We start from the raw sequence: 21063 nt of genomic DNA, 5'->3' as shown, positions 1-21063 counted from the left end.
TCTTTGCCCCCATTGGCTGCCCACAATGGCATTGCGAGCAACGCGACGAGAAAGGAGTGTGTATTTGCTTGCAGGCCTTGCCGGCAGTCGTACACTTTCGTTCGACCACTCGACAGCACCGGAAACTGGTGACATCATCAGAGACAGCCTGGTGATGTCAGGACAAACTGGGGGGTGCAGGATAGGTCCAGAGAGGCGCACGGGGTCGTTTTCTTCATTTTGTGGTGCTCCCACAGGTGCTACACACTGTGGCATTTGGCATCGTCAATTGTGACGGCATTCTGATTTTGATGCGTGTGTTTACTTGAAATGTTGAAAAAATGTGTTCAAAAGTGTTTCGAAATTGTCAAAATGTTCGAAATGTTCAAAAGTGTTTTAAAATTTTTGGTTTCAAGAGACATGTTTCCCGTGCCTCTTGAGTATCTCTTCTAATGAGACTTAACTGTAATGTACAAACACAATTGTGTAACTCCTCCTGCAAGTATTATTCAATAAGCCTGGTCACTGATGTGCAAAGCTTGTGGTTAAGTTTTGATGTCCATACTGTTTAGAGCTATGTTTATTAATTCAGGCTGTTCTTATTGATTCTTCGATGCAGGAGACAATGCCTACGAAATTATTGGCCCTGATGACGAGAGCCCTCAAGGGGCAAACGACATCTCTGTTGCAGATGTGAGCCCGATACCACCTGAAGTTACCATGACAGGTGGCACGGCAGCAATAGATACAGAGACGGCCATGTCTACTGCAGCTGCAACAGTGTACGAGGCAATCAGCAGTGTGTCAGCATCAGCAGCAGTGTCAGAAGGAACCGCACCAGGCCTGGTAGAGCAACATGTGTGTTATCAATGTGACTTTTTTGTAGTGCATACAACTCATTTGCTCAACATACAAAAGCTTTTCACCACGACTGTGAGCCAGTGTTCTTGTGCAGCAAGTGCAAGACTAAGTTAAGTGTTATAACACAGTACAAGCATCACTTTAATATATGCAAACATATTACAGTTGCCTCCCCAGCCAGCCCACATAGGGACAACAATGTGGAACACATGGTGGGACACACCTCTTCCCCATTAGAAGATAGTAGAGACTGTCAGTGTTGTTGCTAGATTAACTGGTTTTTGTAGGCAACTAGAAGGACAACACAGGTGTCATAAGATTGTTGTTTATGTTGTTGTTGAAGAGGTAAAATAGAAGTTTGACGCAGCTGAAGTGCCAACTGATATTCAGCAAATCAAAAACAACCACCTGAGAAAGCAACACTATCGGAATTTGGGTATCTATGTGCCGCCAACTCTGGTTAGGATGGCATAGGACAGAAGTGTGACGAAAATCACACAGACACTGCTGTTCCAGCACTGGTCACAGTGAGCAGTGACTTGTAGGGCAAGAGAGTCAAATGAAAGGAACATTATGGCATAGTGTCATGCTCCCATTTGACCACTTTCCATGTTATTTTGCATGATACAGCTCAACCTTCAGAAACGAGACTGCAACTTGTCTGTAAAAAGCTTTCACAAAAAATTACTCATAGCACTATTAAAACAGCAGTATCTTCCTTTTTTGTGGGTTCGAGGTTCCCGGGTGTCCATTAATGCAACAATTCTGGAAAAAAAGAACATGTGTCGTACTTACACCTTTTTATTAAGTACGAGGGGGACAGAACTTTTGTAGTCATGCATCTTCATACTATCAAGTTTTTAAATGACTTTTATAATTATTATTACCAGTTATACCTGCGTGCATTGTATGCATTTAGCAGGTGTAAAATCAGGTCAGTTGGATCAAATGACTTATCTGCAAGGGAGCCCTATATTCAAGAAATGTGAATTAAAATAGGTACGTTAGAGACGCAGTATTTCAGCACTTTATTGCGTGTGGTTTAAGCATTGCTCAATACTTTTGTGGATGGCAGTTTCAACCGGCACAGCACTGCGATTTGTCACGGTCACGTGTCTTCAAAGTGGTGTTTACCATTTGTGTTGATCTGTTTGTGTGTTCATAGAGCAAGTTTTTAACTTATTTTTTCCGCATTCTTGTGCTTGCACAAAGCTTGTATAAGGCAGTTACAAAATGGGCGTCACTATAACGAACTGTTCTGTTGAGCTTACACTTGCAAATAATAGTGTTCAGATGGCCGCACTTCTATGTAGGTGCACCGATAGCTTTGTGTATGTTCTCATGTTTGTATAAAGCTTATATAAGCTAGTTACAAAATGTATGTCACTAAGCATTGTGATATTCTTTAAAGAACTGCTTGGTTGGTTTTACACTTGCAAATTAGTATTGAGGCGGTAGTATTTCCATGTAGGCCCACTGCTAGCTTTCTGTGTGCTCACGTGTTTGTATTGAGCTTTTACAAGGGAGTTACAGCGTGTACGTCACTAAGCACTGTGATATTTTTAAAGAACTGCTTTGTTTGTTTTACACCTGTGAGTAATAGTACTCGGGTGGCACTAGTCATGTGTAGGTACACAGGGCCCATTTGTATATATTATGCTCATGTAAAGCAGTTGCAAAGTGTATGTCACTAATCACTGTGATATTTGTTGAAGAATTGCTGTGATGGTTTTACACATGTGAATAATAGTGGTCAGGACACAGTACTTGCGATGTATAGTTGAATTTATACAGTGCCAAGACATGGGCTGTATACGTACCAAAAGAAATGTATGTCATTATATTGTTGTGATCATTACTGTTTGGATTTTATTAAACTCTAATAACGTTTTTTCTTGTATCTGTTGAGGTATGGCAATTTGTCATGCAGCCAAACTGAGGACCTGAATTTGTGCATACAAATAAACAGCTAATTTAAGAGTATACTGCTCATATTCTGCGAAACCAGTTTAACAAATCTTGTACTACAATGCTGCAAAAATGACAGAGCTGACAGGGATGTACAGAAAGTTCTGCACTGGCTGAAGGACTGCCCCACACTGGAGTTGGTAATGTTGCGTTTATTGGAGTAGAACAGTAAGTGCACTTATATTAAAAATGTGACAGTCAATGCAGAAACATAAGGCAGACGAGCAGATGTGGCACATTTTGTTCAGGGCCCTCCATGCCTACTACTGCATTTCTAGTCTTCCTGTGCTCTTCGTATAAGCCCCTGTTCAGCCAAGGTTTTTACTCCATGACAGTTCCACTGGGTTCGTAGCAATATTGAAGAAAAAAATGCAATGGTTTTCAAGAACTTTCGACGCCCCGACACAGTAACTTCAAGGACCTCGTGCGATTTTTTTAGTAGTTTGGACAGGCAATAACTTGTTCAACAAAATCGTTAACTTTAATGCAAACAAAAGAATACAAAACAAATCGCATTTCACTGATTTCAAACATTTGAAAGACTGCTAATTTGCCTTTCACCGCCCACCACTAAACGCACACAAGGAAGCATTTCAAGAAATTGCTAAAAGTTTTTCTGCAATAGCACAATTAACTACTTGGACCTGCAACATTTGCAGTTTTTGAATACTGTTTGGTTTGACAGTGTATGTGATATCATCTGTTGCCTCAGCTTTTCACCACCAAATAAGCAATAGTCATTTGTAAATTCCTTTTATTGTGTCTGTAGCTCTCGATTTACTCATCACGGCTTTTCTTTGAATGCCTCAACTGTTGAGCTTCCTGCTTCTGCTCCTCCAAGTACATTTGTCGCCGTTTCCATGTGCCTAAAACTGGTATCTGCAGCTCCTTTGTAATTTCAACTTTAAGGATGTCGCTTTCCTTCTATTACCTCCACAGACAATTCTCTGTGACATGCGAAGAGTGTCACAGAAAGGGAAAAAAACGCTTGGCAATGTCTGCTAAGTCTAGCCAAGTGTACAAATTTAAGGACTTTCCAGTACTTCTAAAAATTCCAGGGTTTTCAATGCCTTGAATGTGGCATTTTAGAAATAAGGGGTTCTCAAGGATCGCTACAAACCCTGGATTCTAGCACCTAAATAATTTTAGAAGCTTATTTTGGCATGGAGTTCGGAAATTCATGCTTTTTAGCTAACGCTGCACTATCTCTGTGCATTGAAGCCACGAGAGCGCAAGCATATTGGAGTAAAGAAAAATACTGAAAGCTTTTAATACCACTCTTTTTCCATGGAGCTTCGTATTGCCTAGTTAAGTTTACGAATGTGCCTGGTTTTGGTGGGCGTTTCTTCGACATTTTCTTTGAGATAGAAATGTATCTTAATACAAAGCTCATGCTTGACTTTATATAAACGACGCCTGGTGCGAACGTCCCCTAGACGCTCACTGCCTTTCTTTTGGTGCGTTCACGACTTGCGTCATTTAGATCAAGTCAAGCATGGGCTTCAAGTTATGATGCATTTCTGAATATGGGGGTAAGCGTGCGCAATTCAGGGCAACGCATTGTGCCATTGACACTGAGAGGAAACGGGGAAAACAAAGTTAACGCCCTATGCTCCTAAACTTTCGCGTACCTGTGGTATGCGTGTATCGTGGAAGAAGAAACAGCGCAAACACCAGAACGAAAAAAATCATCAACCACACCAGCGCTTAGTGGTGTGGTCCATGTTTTTGCGTCATGCTTGTGTTGCGCTCTTTCTTCTAAAATGCTCAACCAAATAGCCGGCAAGTCCATCCTGTGCATATATATTGAACACACATATGAATGTAGATGGTCTTCAAAGCTTTTAGAACGAGCACTGCCACAGGGTACGAGCAGTGCACGCCTAACAAGTGGTCACATTAGTCATTTAAACATGCGTGCCAATGCATGTGACGCAGCTATCGGCATAAGCAGTCTCCAAATGCTGGAATGCATGCTCTTCAAAACGCTAACGATCCGCTGCTAATGCAGGACAACAGCTCACAACGGACTGAACCAAACTCTAAACTAATGCACTTGAAAAGAACGCCTACACGGCAGCGTGAGGCACGTCGAAATGCCTGGTACTGGCGTCACAGTTGACTACATACGAATGGAACTGGTGGAAAAAATAAACAGAAATGCTCACCAGTATACGCGCGACTTAAATTCACATACGTGGTTGGTTGGCACGATACTTTGTATCCGCGTATTTTCGGAGAACATATAATGCATGGACTGGAAAAGCACTCGATCGTGAGCTGAACGGCACATTTGTTATTTTCCTGGGGTGACGACAAACCGTTAATAGATCTCACGTCGTCGTCTACGTTGTATTCCTTCGTTAGTCGTAGCAAGGAATGGAAATGATGCAAACGCAAACGTATTTCAGTACACAACAGTACAGCACACTGCAGAGAAACTCAACCCACCGCAGCCGATTCCTCAAATACATTTGTTATATATATAACCTCTAAAAGAACACGATTGAGTGTGGTGTAATGGTTAGGATGCGTGCTTTGAATTGTATAAATGCGAGTGTACGCGGGTTCGAATCCACGTGATGCATAGAGCAACGTGGTTCTTCATAAGTATGTGATGCCCTTGACTATCATGTTCTAATTAGATTATGTGACTCCTGATTGTGAAATTTGCGGAGATATTTGCGCATTACATCTCCATTAGCTTATTCTTTTCTCCGCAGTGGCGTTCGGGACGCATACGCATAGGCCGATTCCGAGCAGTCACGCCTCATGGTAGGCAGCAAATAGCCAGGAAAAATGACTTTAAAATCCTGCATAACTTTGCTCACGCCTATTCTGAAGGCCGCTTGGAATTGGGCCACTGACTCTGAGGAGCCGCCTAGGGAACGGTATATCAGCGACCCTAATTTGATCTGATTTCCTGCCTGCATGCGTGGCCAGGACTTCGCTAAGAGGGTATTGGGAAGAGTACTAGCACTCTGTTTGGGGGAGTAGAAGTACTCGGTCTGGTGGAGTGCCATTTATTACCCCTGCGGTGAGAGTATTAGCACTCTACGGAAGAGTACTAGCACTCCCTGTGGGAAGAGTATTATCACTCTGCGGAAGAGTATTAGCAATCCCTTGCGGTGGACTAACAAAACTCTGTCAACAGGAGTTGACCTACTCTCTCTCAAAGAGGGTGGATCTACTCTCGAAAAGAGAGTGAAATATGGGACAAGCCGCTACTCCCTCAAAGGGAGTGTCCGGCACTCTCTTAGTTTTTAGAGTGTACGCCGTCAAGCAACCTAGATTGCCCTGCGAGACAAGACTCTCTACAGCCACAACTACACGGCTTCTGGCAATTCCTGGGCACATGTGCTCCGATATGTGCGTGTGCTTAAGTGCTGACCCGTAAAGCACCGACGCCGGCGTCCTAAAAACCTTCAGAAGGCTGCGTCAACGATATTACTGGTGTGGAATGCATCGGTCTGTGGAGCATTACGTTCGATCATGCACACCTTGCCAACAAAGCAAAACTCCCCCATTGCGCCCTACTGGCCCACTCCAGCTGCTACCGTGCCCTGCTCGACCGTTCGACTGGCATCGACGTCTATAGCCCGCTCCCATACAGCGGATGTGGAAATTGCTGGATTATTGTTGGCGTCGATCAGCTGACGCACTACGCCGAGACCACGGCTCTTCCTGCTGCGACGGAGCGCTACGTTGCGATGTTGATTCTTCGCAACTTCGTCCTTCGCCACAGTGCTCCTCGAGAACTACTCAGTGATAGGGGCCGTGTCTTCTTTTCAGAAGTGACAAAATCTTTCCTTCACGAGTGTCAGATAATTCACCGGAAGTCGACCACGTATCACCCCCAAACGAACGATCTCACGGAGCGCTTCAACCGAACACTGGGTGGCCTGTTGAGGACGTACGTCTTGTCCGACGAAACCAATAGGGACACCCTACTGCCGTTCGCTAGTTTCGCTTATTACTCCGCGACACAAGGGACCACCGGTGTTTCACGTTTTTTTCTCTTTTATGAGCGTGAGCCTTCGTGTCCTCTGGATGCAATCCTGCCTTACCAACCTGACGCTTCCGAGTACACAATTATTCCAGAAGTCGACCGACACACTGAAGATTGCCGCCAGCTGGCTCGTTCGTTGAGCATCGAGGATCAGGGGCGTCAGAAGGCAAGACGTGACAGTCATCAGGCCACGGCCACCTTCCCTGCTGGTTCCCTTGCTTGGCTTTGGATACCGCCTCACATGCCCGGCCTTACTTCTAAGCTACTTGCGCGGTACAACACTCCGTATCGGATCATCGATGCCTCCTCCTATGTGAACTATACCGTTGAGCCCGTCGAAGCATCGTCGGACCTTCGTTGTCGAGATCGCCAGACAGTGAATGTTAGCCGACGAAAGCCTTATTTCGACCACCTCGTCTTTTATGCTCCCTGAGTCGCCAGGATGGCTCCGTTTCACACACGGGGTCAATGTAATGAAGCAGACGCGCCTCGTATTGCCGCTAACAATACGAGGACGACGACGCCGACCGGAGCTGTGATTTGCAGGAGAGCTGTCGCTGTTCGCTGCTGCTTGGATGCTGTTGATCTGGTGCTTCTCAGCTTTAATTAAACAACACTGCATATTTCTGTATATTCAAGATACTTACTTTCCAAGTGTGGAGACGGATGTCAATGGATGTCAACAGATGAACGCTGTTCGTCAGCATCAACTGGAGAAACGGCAGCAGTCAGCACATTACTGAATGCAACGTAGATGGCGCCTTGGAAGAAGTAAAAATATAGGAGAGAGGAAGTCGATGAGGATAGCAATAGGGGCTTGTTGGTACGGCATATCTTATTTTGTTATAGCGCAAGCTTGACAAGGACAAAAGAAGGCACATCAGACACACACAGCGCTACTTTCAACAACAGGTTTATTTCTCGTTCTCGTCGCTATATATACACCCTCGACCCGTCATACACCACGTGTAACACGTGTAAAATGTTACACGTGGTGTATGACGGGTCGAGGGTGTATATATAGCGACGAGAACGAGAAATAAACATGTTGTTGAAAGTAGCGCTGTGTGTGTCTGATGTGCCTTCTTTTGTCCTTGTCAAGCTTGCGCTATAACAAAATAAGGAGAGAGGAGTACGCCACGCAGCCAGGCAAGCGAACACCTTGTGATGCCATAGCCATGGTCCAACACGTGACCTCTTGCGTCGAGATCGCGGAGGGAGAATCAGATTTGCTGAGATGTTTGGTTCCCAGTAGTAATTCTAGTACTCATTATGTGGCGCATGCTTGTTCAGGTGCGCTGCTGCGGCTTTGCCTGCAGAACGGGAACACGAAAACTAACCACGAACTTTGGCGTGCGATCACGTGTTGGGCCGCCATGTTGGCTTCAATCATGTTGCTGTATGCTCACTCCTATCAGTTTCCTTTCTCTGTTGATGGCGCTACTTAAACTTAAAGCGAAAGCTTTACTGGACACGTCAAGCCGAGTTTCGCAGTCTCCAGCGATTTCACCTTTATTTGACCTCAGCTGCGCCGTAGCCTTGGCAACGCATCACGTGACTCGCTGCCACTGGCTTGGTGCATGCGCTCTCCGCAGCTGGGCCGCCGCCTGACCACGTGACTCACTGCGCGCCTGGCTAAGAGGAGCGCCGCGCTGGTCTAGTCAGTGCGAGCTTGGCTATGGATGAGAGCGAAGCGTTGCGCGGGAGCGTGCGCCTTTGAGCCGTCGTCGCCAAGTCGCGTCTGGTCAGCCCGCGGATATCGCCGAATGAGCTGCTTCACTGAAGAGGTTCCGGAATGCGTTCGGTGTCGCACCGTCGAGATCAATGTAATGACCGCGTTCGCGCCCTGTCCGTTTATGCTTCGACGCTGCGCATGTTCGTGACGTCTTCTTCCATGTCTAACACTTGCCTTTTCCTGTGGCACAACAGGTGTCACACTGTCGAACGATGTGTGTCTACCAAAGCCTACTCACAGTCATCGACCTAAGCACTGCGGCAATACCTGGCTTAACGATGATTCTATACCTAAGTGTAATAATTACTGCTAAATCAAAGGTTACCGAAGTGAAACAAAGACTTACCCAGACTAAACCAAGCTTAAACTTTGCAGATCCAGAGTTAGCTGAGCTAAGCCACAGCCAATTTCCCCCATAAGTAGCCAGCCATATGTGGCTGAGACCTGAGCGTGGGCGTAGCGGGTACCGATTCTTTGTTCTGGTTGCGCGGCTTATAACGATTGTGATTCTGGTCATAGGTCACAGGTCAAACAGGTCATAGGAGGATATATAAGTCGTCCTTGTCTGTTAAAAACCTGCAGTGAAACTATACTGGACACTTTTTTGTATTCTAAGCAAATCATTCTCCTCCTTTGAAAAAATATGTTATGTACCTGTATATGCACGAACATGTCTGCGTGAATGTACAACATGCTTTCTTATAGCGTACGCCGATGAAGTGGACATTCCGTTAAAGCATAGCTCAGGTAATAGGGAAAACCTTTGCTTTTAAAAAAGTGTTTGTTTATAACCAAAATTATGTAAAAAAGCAAATAAATACGATATCATGAACAGAACTCAAACACGTCCCAAAGATATTATAGGTAATATTTTCACTTGATAAGTTATTTAAGGAGGAATTTAGACAGCTAAGTGCTTGCAGTTTTTATGAAAGGAACGGTATCCGTATCTAGCGTTGTAAAAAAGAAATGAAACTGATGCATGAAAATGTTCGTATCTGAATTAAATAATTCTACGGGGAGCCAAGCAATGTAGAATGCCTTGTCTCCTGCGGAACATACTCCGTATATATGTCACAGTGTTTGTGTTAACGCAGAGAGATGCAGATGAAATGTTTATATATGCATAGCTAATAAGAAAAAGAACGACCTTTTCAAATATGTATTGCTTCGTCGTCACAAGCACATCAGATATTCTTCCTGTATGTTCAGAATTATTTGTCCGAATCACTCCTGGACCTCTGGGCGATCGTCTTACCTGGAAGGAAAAACAAATTCACTCAATCTTAGACAATCTAGCAAACAGTTCCACCTTCGCTCTGTTGGGGCTACCTTTCGTTCAATAGTTACTCAAAGTCAGTGATTAGTGACTTTGCACGAAAGAGGTCTCAATGTTAACTGTAAGCTTCTCAGGATGCGACATAGCGGCCCGAGGTAAATTATGCGACTGCCCTCATTTTGGAGTGGCTAGAAAACCAAATTCGACTGCGCTTAATGGCACCTGGTTGGTTGAGAGAGCCATTGTCCAGAAATATCAATCCTCTTGCGTTGCTCTGCTATTTGACATGCGGGCTGCTGATGTAGTGCACGGAACATTATTCATGGGCACACATTAGTTTCTTTTTTTTAAACGTAGCTGTCTTGTTTTCATTCATTCTCTTTATACCCTCTCCCCAGCGCAGAGTAGATTGCTTGCATCTACACTGATTAACCTACCTGCCTCCCTACTTTTCTTCCTCCATCCTTTAAGAGCACGTCGCAGCGCTATAAAACTAGATATCAATAGTTTGTTACAGAAAGCAGAACATTCCCTATGACACACCTCACATGCGCCTAACTCAGAAAAGATTGTGAACGATATGCGAATGTGGTTAACTTTTGAATTTACACCATTCTATTTGTAATTTCATTGCCATTATTAGCACAAAAGTTCCTCACTACTTGATCTGCATACAGTGAACACATACCCAGTGTAAGCAAACTAATGAAGCCATGAAAATATACGAAAACCGGTAATGCTCAGAGCACGCAACTAAGAGGTGAAAAATACGTTAACTTACGGTCTTCACCTTACGCACAAACTAATTTAACCTATGTTTATTAATTTACATTTTTTATTTGAAATATATCATATTTAATTTCTCCTCGTGAAAATTAACTCCACCTGCTTGGCCTTACGGATTATTTCAAAGTCATGTTTCTTCACACTTGCAGCGATTAACTAATAGGCCCACGTTGTCAGCTGGCACTCAGGTACATTGCACTTGCGTTCATTTACATTCGCCTAAACTAACCCAGTGGCTTCCCAATCTTGTGAAATGGGCAGAAATGAGTGAGAGGGCTCTCGACTTTGTGTTTGCCTGTAATAATAGTACAGTGTGCGTAAGTGCTTCAACGTCATCCGCGTGCGAGTGATATTGTAACCACGTGTCTCTTTCTGAGACCCACCCGACTTTTTTGCTGGCGAAATATCACGTTTTTCTGCTCGCGGTTAGGAAATTCGAAGCATTTGTTCTTTGCGCACTGCACTAAACAGCCATTCTGGACCTCATTTTCGCTTAGCCGGGCTATGTATCACATTAAATTTACGCTGGACAGGCACGGGTTCTGCATTCTTTGGTGGTGTTCTTATTAGCCATTCTGGACCTCATTTTCGCTTAGCCGGGCTGTGTATCACATTAAATTTACGCTGGACAGGCACGGGTTCTGCATTCTTTGGTGGTGTTCTTATTAGCCATTCTGGACCTCATTTTCGCTTAGCGGGGCTATGTATCACATTAAATTTACCCTGGACAGTCACGGGTTCTGCATTCTTTGGTGGTGTTCTTATTAGTGTCGGAAACTCCCTCTTTAACCCTGTACAAAACAAAAGTTAGGTTAGGTATTAGGGGAGCAAAAAATTATAGAACTTTGATCATTTGAGAAACATAAGCTCATAATGAAAGTCCTAATAAAGCCTATTGTGGGAATAGTGGCTACCTCAAAGCCGAAAATCCACACTACATAGTTTCACAAAAGCTAAATTTCCATCTTGTTGGCATGTTGTTTCGGTTCTTTTATCGTTTTTTTTCAGACAAGCAGCTCTCCAATGCTATTCACTGCGTGCTTGGAAGAAGTATTCGAGCTATTAAACTGGGAAAGGTTAGGAGTCAAGATCGACGGCGAATATCTCAGCTACCCTCGGTTTGCCGATGACATTGTTGTGTTCAACAATGCAGACGAGTTACCACAAATGGTTGAGGGCCTTAACAGAGAGAGGGTAAGAGTGGGATTGAAGATTAATATGCAGAAGACAAAGATAATGATAAATAGCCGGGCAAAGGAACAAGAGTTCAGGATCGCCAGTCAGCCTCTAGAGTTTGTGATGGAGTACGTTTACCTAGGTCAATTAATGACAGGGAACCCTGATCATGGGAAAGAAATTCACAGAAGAAAAAAATGTGTTGGATCGCATATGCCAGACATTGCCAGCTCCTGAGTGGAAGCTTACCGTTATCATTGAAAGGAAGGTGTACAATCAGCGCATTTTGCCAGTGTTGACATATAGGGCAGAGTTTTGGACACTGAAAGAAAGCTTGAGAACTGGTTAAGGACCGCGCAAAGATCGATGGAACGAAGATTGTTAGGCATAACGTTGAGAGACAGAAAGAGAGTGGTTTGTATCAGAGAGCAAACGGGTATAGACGGTATTTTAATTGACATCAAGAGAAAAAAATGGAGCTGCGTAGGTCATGTAATGCGCAGGTTAGGTAACCGTTCGACCATTAGGGTTACAGAATGGGTACCAAGAGAAGGGAAACGCAATCGAGGGCGACAGAAGCCTAGGTGGAGTGATGAAATTAGGAAATTCGCGGGTGCTAGTTGGAGTCGGTTGGTGCAGGACAGGGGTAATTTGAGGTCGCAGGGAGAAGCCTTCGTCCTGAAGTGGACATAAAACAAGCTGATGATGATGATGCGATAAACAGTGTTGCTTTCGGCAACATTATGAATCGACACAAGCACTGAAACTAAGATTTTAAAGTCTGTAATAAAACTTCAGACGGCTACGCTCGACGCGAGATATGGCGCCGTTGAAATTTTGCAAGTGGCATGGAACTTCGCCACTTGTGCAAGTGACCAGTTTACTTCTCATTGTGGCAAATTTTGCGTCTAGCACGAACTGACACTTCGGGGCTACTGCGTCTTCTGAGTTAAATTATTATTTGTGCGGGAAGCTTGATTGGACTTTGAATTCCAGTAAACTTGAATTGAACAGGGAAGTCATAAACATATGCAAATCCACACACAGTACAGAGGAAATTGCATAACAAGCCAGAAAATTGTTCAAAACAAAACAGTCATTCGACCAACCTCAACTACGAAATGTGTAGCGACCGTCCGTCACTTCGCCGTGATTCACCGTGGAGGCATTGCCCCGTGCTCCGAAAATACAGTTTACCTCGTCATGCCTCGCCGTACGGGGTGATTGACCACGGCGTCTTCTTGGAACCGAAGCGGCTGCCTGACTGGGGTGCCAACAAAACCACTTGTCAAACCTGCTTTAGTTTTGAATAAAGTCAGTCGGCTCTCCGCTCTCAAGCTGTTGTCCGTTCTCACGCCAAACGAGCTCCCAGCAAGTGGTTACCAAGGACATTTACGTTTCCTTTCGAACACTAGCCAAGGACGTCGCTGCTCCCACTCCTGCTGACAGAGGCGACGCCACGATTACACTTCCAGCCATCGCCGCAGACTTTGAACTTCCCAACCTTTGGCTCAAGACTCACCGGATTAGGTTTATGCAAGTAGTCTGTTTTCAACTCCAGTGCGTCACTTCACAGACAGCGGAGTACATGTACGTCGTGACCGCGTTACCCTCCCACATCGCCGATGCCACAGACGACTTGCTTTTTAGCCTTTGGCCACACCACATGACGACCTGAAACGCATGCTCCTGCAGCGCCTCGAGCCATCGCAAGAGTAGGCTCCAACAGCTCCTCTCCGAGGAACTCGGCGACGAATGACCGTCACATCTCCTGCACCGGTTGCATCAGTTACTGGATGAGCACTTCGCAAATGAGCGCTAGCGTTAAACTTTGCACGATTTCTTCTGGCAACACCTCCCACAGTCCGTACGCATGCTACTAACAGGTTCCGACTAGACGAGTCGCAATTGGCTAGCTGCACTCGTTGAACGCATATGCGACTGCTCGTCTGCGGTACAGCAACCTATCGCCGCTGCTAGCCTCAGAGCCAGGAGACCAACTCTCGCGCCTCGAGAAAATAGTCAACTGCCTTACTAGTACACTGCTGAAGGTGACAAAGGGTGGGATCACTGGCGACCCACTTCGGCGTAACCATTCGCCTTCACAATCCCACAGCTCACCTGGGGACTCGCTGCAGCAGTTGTGCTGGAATCATCGTCGCGAACAAGCAACTCGCTGCACCCAGCCCTGTTCGTCGATGGCAAAGGCAACGGCCAGTGGCTAATGGCGGCATGCGACATCAGCCCTTGCACAAGCCCCCTGTTTTTCGTAGTTGACCGCATCACCGGCACCCGCCTCAACATCGACACCGGAGCGAAGCTGTCTACCGTTCCCGCCACGGCCGCAGATTGCCAACGCGGCCAGTCTACACCCACGCTTCACGCAGCGAACAACACTGCTCTCGCGTCATATTGGCTCCGGTCAATTACGCTAGACATCGGACTCCGGCGCTTGCACAGATGATTGTTCGTGATCGCCGACGTCAGCTTGGCCATACTGGGAGCGGACTTCCTCAGCCATTTCAACCTAGATGTGAGCGTTTGCGATGGGCGCCTAAAAGATAACGTCACATTCCTCGAGTTACTTGGCCTGCTGTCCAACCTCACCTTCTATGGAATCCGTACGTTTTGACCAGTCTCAACGTAGGACAACATACTTACTTAGTACCCGCAAATCATGAAGCCCCGAAACTATGCGACTCCGGGGAAATACAAGGTGACGCATGATATCACCACCACTAGCCCACACGTCGCCGCCCGGTCACGGACACTCGCTGCATGGAGCTCGGAACTCGCCCACCCTGAGTTATAAATCATGCTTCTGCTCCGTGATTTGTCTTTCCTCCAGCAATGCGTCTTCACCTCTACAACCGGTTTCAAATCAGGACAGTGGCGACTGGCAGCCTTATGATGATTACCGAGCTTTGAATGCCGTCACTATTCTGGATCAATATCCCCTTCCCCGTATACATGACTTCGGCGCTCATCCGCAGTAACTAAAATATGCAGCAGGATTGATTTGATGAGCGCCTACCACAAAATTCCTGTCGAACCCAGTGACATTCCGGAGACAACAATCACTACTCCATTTGACCAATTTGAGCTTGTCCGTATGCTTTACGGTTTGAAGAATGCGGCGCAAGCTATTCAAAGGTTCATGGACGAGGTTACGTGTGAACTCCCGTTCATTTTCGTCTACCTTTACGATATTCCTGTTGCAAGCCGCGCAGACGAACAGCGAAATGGTCATCTGCACCTTCTATTTGAGTGACTGAATGATCACGGCCATCTTCTAAAGCACCAGAAATACATTTTCAGAGTTGAAGCCCTACATTTTCTAGGCCATCGCACTTCACCTCAAAGCTCTCAAACCACTGGAATCACGGGTGCGGGCAATCGAGGAATTCCCCTCTCCAACTTGCGTCCAAAAGATGCATGTGTTTCTGGGGCTGCAAAACTTTCACAGGTGCTTCATATCATCCTGTGCGCAAGTTTTTCAGCCGTTTACCGACCTACTGCGCCACGACAAAAAAAAAATTACCGACGATTACGTTACTTCCTAATGCGAAATTTGAGCGCAGCAAATAAGCTGTTTCACCTTTTCGATAGATTGAGGCAAAGAAATCGAGCAACACATGTATGCGCTATCACAGAATTTTTTTTTATTTTTCACACGTATTCCTTTAACAAAGACTCCACTAACAGTTCTTGACAGTCATGAAGGAAGCTTTGTGGTCGGAGAAATAGACTGATATATGTTCGACTTGGTACACCAATGCTTGATTCTCAAAGACGAGATCTATACAAGTGCCTCGCGAGGTTTTCACAGCCGTGGGACGTGTTACGAGCGAGAGGAACGGGATGTTCTCCCGCATAAGTGTTAGGAAATTGCTGTTTGTCTTTATGTCAACATTAAAGTCCCCCACTACTAACATCGGTGTGGATCGATGGACGGTTAATGCGAGTTGCAGGAAGTGCACGACGTCTTTCGTGAGTGCGGTAGCGGACTCACGAAAGCGGTATCAGTCGGTCGCTGCTAGCGCTGGGGGGATGAAAGGGGGGCGGAGCTGGTTACGAGGCCGACGACAACGCCGACGCGAAACCCAGGAACGGACGCCAAAGAGCCATTTGTGTAGCCAGCCCTCCTCCACAGTCTCTCCTCCTCCCTTCCATCATCCTCCCTCGCCTGGAGAGCCGACAGCGCGCATGCGCGGCGGCGGAGCAGATTCGTCGGCGAGCTGGTTACGAGGCCGACGACAACGCCGACGACGACGCGAAACCCAGGAACGGACGCCAAAGAGCTGCGCTCTAAAAAACGCCTCCCTTTCACTGGTCCTCGGAGCAGAAACGCGCCTTGCAGGAAGCTAAAGCGCGGTTGGTGACTGCAGTGTTGCTTATTCATCCGTTTCCCGAAGCGCCAACTCGCCTTATGATAGACGCGTTGACTACGGCAGTGGGAACAGTACTGCAGCAGCACAGCGGCACAAACTGGAAGCCTCTCAGCTTCTTCTCAAAGCGGTTTAAATCTACAAATGCTCGCTACACCACCTTCGGGAGGTTGATGTTGGCCGTCTATTGTGCTGTGAAACATTTCCGTTTTTTTCTTGAAGGCTGTAGCTTTTACAGTCTCACCAACCACAAGCCGTTAACCTTCGTTTTCAAGAACAGTTCTTCCTGCGCAAAACGTGAGCTTCGGCAACTTTCCTTTATCTGCGAATTTTCTACGGACATCCGTAATATCTCTGGGGCGGAAAATCAGGAAGCTGTCGCGGATCAGCGCTGTGCCTGCTGGCTCTGTCGATTTTCAAGCTCTAGACACCACCCAGAAAAATAACCCCCAGCTGCACCAATTGCGGAAAAAAGGCTCGTTGCTGCAGCTTGTGCAGGTTCCTTTTCCCTGCACAGCAACGTTGGTCACGTGCGACACATCGCAGACAGCTGCTCGCTTGTTCGTGTCCCATCGGCTCTCGCGGCCAACATCAGATTGTCTCCATGGGCTAAGCCATCCCGGAATCAGAGGGACACAGAAGCTTATCACAGACCGCTTCCTCTGGCCAGTGATCAAGAGCAATGTTCGAAGATGGGCAAGAAACTGCCAAACCTGTCAAGCCGTGAATGGGACCTGGCACACGCATTAAGTGGTGCACTCGTTTCGACCACCAGAGAGCCGTTTAGATCACGTGTGTTTAGACTTGGTGGGGCCTTTTCTACCCTGCCAAGGTTTCGGGTATCTCCTCACGTGTCTCGACCGGTACCCCAGGTGGCCTGAAGCGGGGCCTCTACAAGCCATCACGGCCGAAACATTTGCACCAGCATTTGTCGCCACCTGAGTGTCGTGGTACGGTGGCCCTTTGAGCTACCTACTGACCGAGGCCGAAAATTCCAAAGTTCAATTTTTCAGTCCTAGCGAGACTGGTCAGCACGCACCTTCATAACACCACGGCTTACCAACCACAAACAAGGGCATGGTCGAGCGTCTTTACCGACAACTAAATTCTTCATTGGCCGCCACGAACCACATAGAGCCCTCGGTGTGAAGGCTACTCCTAGCACTACTGGGGATGCGAAGAACAATAAAGGACGATCTCGGAATCAGCGCAGCCGAGATGCTCTATGGTCTAGCAATCCGCGTTGCAGGCGAGTTTTTCAGCACCCAGCAAGACAATGTGCCAGCGGCCGCGCAGAACTTACAGCGGCTACATTCCCGGCTTGACCAGTTTCGACTTACATCCCCTCGTATCGCCTGCGGTCAGCCTGTGTTTAGTTTGCGACCAGTGGACACAACCACGCACGTATTTCTGCGGCGTGACTGCGTCAAACCACCATTCACTCCTTCCTATGAAGGCCCCTTTCGTGTGGTTTCGCGGGCTTCGCGTTCAGAGAGAACCTTGAAGTTTGATGTTGCCGGCAAAGAAGAGACAGCATCGTGCGATCACGTGAAACCAGCCTATCTTGAACATTACCTTTTCATTACTTCTGCCATTCACACCTGAACCTCCGGTATTCTAGGTGACAGCCCTTGTATCGGCCTTCCGTCACTTCGCCGTTATTTGGCGATGGGGTCATCGACCCTTGCTCCGGGATCCAGTTTACCTTGCCGTGCCTCGTGGTAGGAGTCATTGCCCCCTGGTCTTTCTTGGAACCGAGGCGCAGGCCGATTGAGGCGCCACCCCAGCGACTCAGCAAACTTACCTTTTTATTTAATAAAACCAGTCGACTTTCCGTTCTGAATGTCTGCACGTGTATTCCTTGGGCTCGTCAAAAAATCAATCAATTCATTGCTCAAAACCCATGAAGGGAACAAAACACAAAACAAAGGCGGGAGATTTAATGGTTAGAACGGTACATGCGATTACTAGGACTGGTATAAAACGCAAGCAGCAATGAAAATTTATGAATGAAGTTTCAACAAATGAGACACCCGGCTACGAAAGCAAAAGATCGTCAGAAATAATGTAATTGGATCACAGCGAAACCGAACTACGCCCGCAGGTATAGCTCGCGCACACGTCTAGCCTCCAAGGCGCATGTCCGCATTAGTACAACACTTTCAGATGTTTTGATCACCCAGGTTGGTTGTCCGGTGTCCCATAATAATACAATGGCAGAAATTACGCATTTACTTAGCTTATCGTGTGGGAAGCAGTAAATCGACCTATCGAATCGACACTGCTTCACAGTTCACAGTTGCGATGCAGCCGATCTTGTTTACCCAACGTGCGCTTGAGAGCAGCGCGATACCACTGCGCAAGCGCTCCGTCACGCGGCTTTGTTTTTCATATTTTGCGGGTTTCTTTGAAACCCGGAAGAAAGGACTACGTGAGGCGTATCTCAAAGGACAGAACTCGATCGGTGGTTTCTGAGGGCGCTACAAATCTGCTTATCACACTTGGGGTCCTCAGTCAATAATTAAAAAGTTGGGTATCAAACAACGAGTGAGGTATTTGTAAAACAAGAAAGTTGCCTGAGTTACCAGTGGAATGGCCAATGGAATAGTATGCGCTCTATTCAATTCGCTTCCGACGAGCTTCTCATTTTTAATGTATCGGCTCAAGTTACGTGGGACACCCTGTACATAAACACATGAGGTATGTACTATTAGTAATATATGAGAATGTTAGCTCGCTCCGTCTAGGCAGGCAGAACCTTTCTTTATTCGGGTGAGAAAAGAGTCCGTTGGCTTATGTCGTGCTGATGGTATGTCGTCCGCAGGAAAACCGCTGCTGGTGGGCAGGCTGCTGTGCACGCTGCGTTTCGGCTTCTCCCGCAGAACATTCGTCTTTCCGGCCGACGGAGTGTGCGCCATCACCACGTTCAACTCGCTCTTCGTGGCTGGAGGCAACACGCTGAGTCCCCCGTACCATCCCGACTTCGAGTATTTCTTGAAGACAGCCACTCAGCACCGCGAAACGGAGTACGGCATCGGAATCGACCACGAGTGAGTGCACCAGCGATGGTATCGCCTCAGCATCACACAACATGGCCATCGTAGTGTGTCACTTATTGAGCTTTCGATGCATTTTTTTTATTAGCAAAAGCCTCGTTTCCTCATTGCCCATTACCTTGTAATAGTCAGCTTACTTCTATCAGATGCCCGTACTTAAAGTAGACGGCAGTATGACCAGAATCAACACACCAACATTCAAAGGAGTGCTTTCACTTACTGCAGAAGCTGTATAAATTACGTAACGTGATTTTCACCAGCTAAATGACAGCGCTTATTGAGTAGGAATGATGAGAAACCTATAAAATACACTTTAATGTTATGCTACACTATTGGTCGAAAAGCTAGACTAGAAGGCATCAAAATTATCTTCTTGTTTCGTCCTTGAAAAAAAAGATGTGCTGACGTTACATTGCAGCAAGACGGGGTATGGTGATGTGATCTTGCTCGCAAAGAAATATATAGATATGAAAATCAAGAGCGATGCCTGCTTTTCTTCGGCCTGCAGTCGCCTTGAGGCAGAGGAAAAGGTTGAACCAAACAGATAATCCAGCGGCTCGAGTAACGCACCGAGTTCTTCAGGGGCCACTAGGCACTGTGGCATTGCTAGGCACTGTATGGAAAGTCAAAATGGTGCCATGTAGTACACCTCTAATTGCAGCCAGTCGCCTATGTGGCTGGGGTAAGGCAATCGATAGTTAAGGAAGATACTTCAAAGTGCACCGCGTTGCGTGACTCGCAGGAGAGCATTCTATCTTTTGTTAGGGCTGGGCTCTCTAAAGCGAAATTCTACTCGGGATGAGTTGGCACTGTAGGATATAGAAGATGTCCTACGCAATTTTTGCCGAGATAAAAAAATATACAAGTGCAACATAGGTGGAGAGAATCAAGGTGACGTTGTTGACCATCGCTCGGAGCAAGTCAGAGTATTTTTTTGTATTTCGCCATTTTGCCCAGTTACGTGATTATGTGTTACAAATATTTAACATCTCAAATGCGAGCGAAATTGCCCAACTGAATATTGGAGGCCATCATGAAAATTCCCGATCGCCGCTTCATCTTTCAGTTGCTGTACACCTCCAACGTAAATGTTTTATTCAAGGCCTTAAAGAAGCCCACAAACGCACCAGATAGGGGCCGCACGACTACTTAGCAATGTTGGGCAGTTAAATGGTGTTTTTCAGATTTCGCCAGCTTTCTCTAGTCGTCGGAAATATCTAAAAAAAAAAATAACACGCGATGTTCGCCTAGCAGGAAATCCCTAATTTTGACGTGTCTTACGATTCCGTTCAATGCCCCATTTGACATCTTGGCAATCGGACGAACAAAATAAAAATTAGATAATTAATTTCGATCAAATATTGTATGTAGGGTCTAAAATGTTATTGGAGGTTTTCGAAATGACCCTAAAAACATGCCATTGGTCCTATGTACGTAAAATGATTCATGTTTTTAGTAGGTGGGGTGTGTTAGCTGAGATACCCAGTATGTAATGCAGCCTTAGTCTATAAGCGTCAAATGCATGACAAACATTTTTGTCCAGGAAGCACAGCTATTTAAAAGCGGCGAGGTGGACATACATAAGCATGCGTGCGTGCGAGCATGCACCTTGCCAGGAAAACGTGGTGAATGTCAGGTGAAACGTGGTGGTGAACACACACCTTGTTTCACCTTGCCAGGTGAAACGTGGTGGTGAACACACACACACACAAACACACACACACACACACACACACACACACACACACACACACACACACACACCCGGACACCCGGACACTCGGACACACACACACCCGGACACGCACTCACACATGCACCTGCGT

General features: G+C 46.4%; 1 protein-coding gene across 1 annotated transcript in view; it reads left to right on the top strand.

Moving 5' to 3' along the window:
* The window catches only part of LOC135914601 (uncharacterized), a 256527-nt gene that overhangs the window by 170675 nt on the left and 64789 nt on the right, over window positions 1-21063 (top strand). The window contains exon 14 of the mRNA XM_070536517.1: window positions 19006-19231. Coding sequence (XP_070392618.1) covers window positions 19006-19231 — 226 coding nt within the window. The remainder of the gene's footprint in view (window positions 1-19005; window positions 19232-21063) is intronic.

This window comes from Dermacentor albipictus, chromosome 3 (assembly GCF_038994185.2).
Source record: "Dermacentor albipictus isolate Rhodes 1998 colony chromosome 3, USDA_Dalb.pri_finalv2, whole genome shotgun sequence".
NCBI classification, from domain to species: Eukaryota; Metazoa; Arthropoda; class Arachnida; order Ixodida; family Ixodidae; genus Dermacentor; species Dermacentor albipictus.
The sequence above is the reverse complement of the archived record's forward strand: the minus strand, read 5'-3'. Positions and strand labels throughout refer to the sequence as shown.